The sequence below is a fragment of the Helianthus annuus genome, chromosome 12, assembly GCF_002127325.2.
Source record: "Helianthus annuus cultivar XRQ/B chromosome 12, HanXRQr2.0-SUNRISE, whole genome shotgun sequence".
Lineage (NCBI taxonomy): Eukaryota > Viridiplantae > Streptophyta > Magnoliopsida > Asterales > Asteraceae > Helianthus > Helianthus annuus.
Genome location: NC_035444.2, coordinates 158891160 through 158895906, shown reverse-complemented (window position 1 = coordinate 158895906; position 4747 = coordinate 158891160). Strand labels below are relative to the sequence as shown.

The 4747-nt window shown below is 37.3% G+C and overlaps 1 protein-coding gene across 1 annotated transcript; it reads left to right on the top strand.

Moving 5' to 3' along the window:
- Positions 1-1595: 1595 nt before the first annotated feature.
- Positions 1596-3524, top strand: LOC110893610 (receptor-like protein 6). The gene has a single exon (XM_022140705.1). The coding sequence runs from the start codon at positions 1596-1598 to the stop codon at positions 3522-3524; it is 1929 nt and encodes a 642-aa protein (XP_021996397.1).
- Positions 3525-4747: the final 1223 nt, after the last annotated feature.

The window sequence follows — 4747 nt, the reverse complement described above, 5'->3', positions numbered from 1 at the left end:
GTGGATGTTTTAAGAGATAATTTGCATGTTCAGGTAACTAAATCGATCAAGGCTAATCACATTAGGTCACTATATGTTGAATTGTAATTATTTCACCAATAACTCCAATAAGTTTCAATAATTGTTTTCACCAGAAGTGAAAGTGAAATGTAAGAGGAGGGGAGAGGGGGAGGGCCCACATTTCAACTTTTTGTCTAGATAATAATTAACAGAGGTATGCCTATAAATGCTAGCTCATATGTATAATCCTTTTCATCTTCCATTGTACTATCTTTCAAACTATTAAACTCTCCTTCGATTTTCTCTTTTATTTTGTGTCTACTTCTTCTTCTCATAATTCTTCAGCTACATCAACTTAAACTTCATTCATAAGCATCATGGCAAAAACTGTTCAAGTGTTTATTCTGATACTGGTACTTCATGTTCTTGAATCAGCCTTGGCCAATAAGTTTTCTTCATTAAGCCTTGCTGATGAGTGCTCTCTGTTATTCCAATTCAAAGAGAGCGTGTCTATTACCAAGTCTGCATCCATCTATGATTCTCGTGCTTATCCAAAGGTTGCTTCATGGAACCTCAATGGATCAGATGGTGCGGGAATTGCTGCTTATGGGATGGGGTTGAGTGCCGGTTAGGTCATGTGATCGGGCTCGACTTGAGCAGCAGCTTTCTCTACGACCCCATCTCCTCCAATAATAGTCTGTTCAACCTCATTCACCTTCGCACACTAAACCTTGCAAATAACGATTTTCGTTCCTCTCAAATTCCTTCTTGAATAGGACGACTCTCGCAGTTAATAAATCTGAATCTGTCAAATTCTTTTTTCAGTGGAGAGGTCCCAAAACAAATCTCGCATCTCGGGAATTTGGTTTCCTTGGATCTAACAGAAAACTACAAGTTAACGCAGCAAGGTTCTGACTTCCAAAATCTAGTTCAAAATACAAGTGAGACTCTAAGAGAACTAGGGGTGTTCAAAACCGGATATCCGAAAATTCAGATTTCCGAATTTCGGATATCCGAAATTTTCGGATACCAGATTTCACTATCCGAATCCGTATCCGAAATTTCGGATATCCGAAATTTCAGATACGGATTCGGATAGTGAATCGGATATCCGAAAATCCAACTTTCTATTTAATTTTTATTTTTTATTATTTTTTTATATTTGGAAACGGATATTTTGGATAGTTTCGGATATCCGAATATAACTTTTCGGATATTTTTCGGATATTTCGGATATTTTCGGATATTTTTCGGATATTTCGGATATTTTCGGATACTTCGGATATTTTCGGATATTCAGATATCCGAAAAAAATGGAAAATTAAATTTTCGGATATTTCGGATATCCGAATTATCCGAAAATTTTGAAAATCACTACCCGAATCCGAATCCGAAAAATTCGGATATCCGAAATTCGGATATCCAAAATTTCGGATATCCGATTTTTCGGTTATTTCGGATTCGGATATTGGATATCTCGAATCGGATTTTCGGATACTTTTGAACACCCCTAAAGAGAACTCTTTCTCTCAGCGGTCAACATTGATTTTGTACCAGATAGCTTGGTAAATTCATCTTCTTTAACATCACTTGTTATGAGATATTGTGGGCTTAGTGGTGATTTCCCAACAGGTATACTTTGCTTGCAAAAACTGCAAGTTCTTAATTTGGAAGCTAACGACAACCTTACTGGTTTTATCCCTGAGTTTCACGGTAATAGTGAATTGAAACAACTGATTGTGCATCAAACAAAGTTTCAAGGATCCATACCAGCTTCAATCGGGAATCTCACACACTTGAACGTCCTGTCTTTAAGTGTCTGCGGTTTCACGGGGACTCTACCTGCATCAGTAAGCAACCTGACACAGCTTACACATCTGGATCTTTCTTTTAATAAGCTCACATGTAATCTTCCCTCTTTACAAAGCCTTTCAAACCTCACATATTTGGACCTTAGGGGAAATAATTTTGATAAATGGAAGCTGCCTGATTGGTTTGGTAAGCTCAACAAGATCACTTATTTGGATCTTGGTGATGTCAACCTGTATGGTGAAATTCCATCATCTTTTTTCAATCTGACCCAACTTGAAAAATTATACCTTCCCAGAAATCAGTTAAAAGGCGAACTTCCAATTTCATTGTTGAATCTCCAAAATCTAGTACGTTGTGTTTTGAATGGTAACAACATCACAGTGGACTTTTATCTTTTTCTTTCTCTTAAGAAACTTGAAAATCTGAATTTAAATGGAAACAATATCTCACTTTCAGTCATAGATAGCCACACAAATGAAACCCAACCGAAGTTCAAACATATATCGTTGGCATCCTGTAACTTGAAAGTCTTTCCTGAATTTTTGCGGTTTCAACATCAACTGGAGTATTTGAACCTTGATAACAATAATATTGAGGGTCTCATACCCGGATGGATGTGGAACATTAGCAAGGAAACACTGATTCAACTTTCGCTTGCTCATAATCTCCTAATCGGTTTTGAGCAACATTCACCAGTTGCTTCTTGGGTCAGTTTACAGAATCTGGACCTGAGTCACAACATGCTGCATGGATCGATCCCGGTCCCACAGCCAAGCACCATCATGTATTATGTCTCAAACAATAACCTGACCGGAGAAATTTCACAATCGATATGTGACTTGCCGTCTCTCCAGTTGCTTGATTTGTCATTCAACAACATTACTGGCTCGATTCCTCCGTGCTTGGAGAAATTAAGCAATACTAGTTTGACAGTGTTGAATCTCAGATGCAACACTTTGCAAGGAATAATTCCCAATATATTCACTACTGAAAGTAAGCTTAAGATGATTGATCTAAGTGAAAATAAATTGGAGGGTCATGTTCCTAGATCATTGGAGAACTGTGAGTCACTCCGATTGCTAGATCTTGGATATAACTTTCTAGAAGGCATATTCCCCTTCTGGTTGGGAGCACTTTCAGAGCTACAGGTTCTCATTCTCAGGTTTAACAAATTTCATGGCATTATTAGAATACCAGGTAATATCAAAGTTAACTTTCCAAAATTGCGCATTATTGACCTCTCGAACAATTTATTTTCCGGTGATCTGCCACATCAGTATTTCCAAGAGTGGTCAGCAATGAAGGAGACCATGGCAAACACAACATATATGCAAACATTTATTAAGGAATACAGGGAGAAATACTATTTTCTTATATATTATTCGTTCTCGGTTCAGATGACTAACAAACGTGTAAAATTGGACTATGAGAAAATTATGAACACCTTTTCTGCAGTTGATCTCTCATGTAACATGTTTAGAGGAAAGATTCCGGAGTCTATTAAAACCCTCGGTGGTCTTAAGTTGCTCAACCTCTCGAATAATGAACTTTCTGGCGTCATCCCACCATCTATGGGGAATCTCGTACATCTTGAATCACTGGATCTTTCAAGTAACAAGCTTTCTGGAATGATACCTCAAGACTTGGTACAACTGAATTTCCTTCAGTCCTTAAATGTATCCAACAATAGCCTCACTAGACCCATACCATAAGGTAAACAATTCAATACCTTTCCGAACAATTCTTACATGGGAAATGCATTGTGTGGATTGCCTTTATCTATGAAATGTGGGGATTCAGAAGCATCAAAGCCTCCAAAAGTTTCATTAGAAGAAGATACCAATTCCGACTTCCCAAATGGAATTGATTGGGTTGTTATACTTATTGGTTTTGTAAGTGGGCTAGTGATTGGAATCGTTTGTGGGTATCATCTAACTACAAGGTATTGCAAGTGGCTCCTCCAAAGATTTAGAAAGTGAAGAAGATGAACCATTTTCACTATGAAATGTTTGGAGTCATCTATAGTGTGGTGGAGGTGGTGATAAGAAGGTAATGTATATGTTGTGATATTTATTTTCAGTTGTTAATAATGGGTTCATTACTCATTAGTAGGAGTTAGTGGGTGTTTTTCATTTATTTTTCTTTGGATTGTAAGCCTGTGAAAGGCGATTTTATTTTTATGAATGAATATCACAGAATTGATCCAAGAATCTTCATATCTTTCTTTCTTCTTTTATCCAATCTTGTTTGTATCCATATCAACGGGTATTAGAGTCGGATATCAATGGAGACTTAAAAAAAATCCCACATTGAAGATGCATAGGAGACGAATTAGACACACGCCCGACATGGGGCTTAACTCGATCAAAAGAGGAATTGGAAAAATAGTACTTACACGATTTTAAATTGAACAATAAACGGTTTATAAAAAAATGGTTTATTTCAAATATCTTTAATGTACTTATTTTTAGGGGTGTATGTGGGGTTGAAACCAAATCAAACACAAACCCAATTTTTTTTTTTTTTTTGAAAATCGTCACCAAAGGCTCTGGAACGACATAAGGTGGGTCGATCTCCGTTTTTTCGGGTTGGTTTGATATCGGATTGGGCCAGGACCTTATATGATTTTTATACTAAGATGTATAATATTTCAATTTTTAGGGACCAAACCGAACCCGAATTCACCTCAAATAAAACCGAGGACCAAACCAAATATGCTTTGCTTAACCGGTCCAGTCCAACCCAAAGTTTGCTCATGCCCTACTTTTTTTCCTGTACTCAGTTGCAATAGGTCTAGTAACCACCAGAAGGTCCAGAACCCAACCAGGATGCACCGCAAGTGCAACAGGGTCCATTGATGACTCGATCAATAACGGATATCTATGGAACCAAGGTCAACCCTTAGAAGATCAAAGTCTTGATTCTTATGAGCTAT

What these genes read in the sequence shown, in the direction of transcription:
- LOC110893610 (XM_022140705.1), top strand. Translation starts at nt 1,596, where the DNA reads ATGAGATATTGTGGGCTTAGTGGTGATTTCCCAACAGGTATACTTTGC.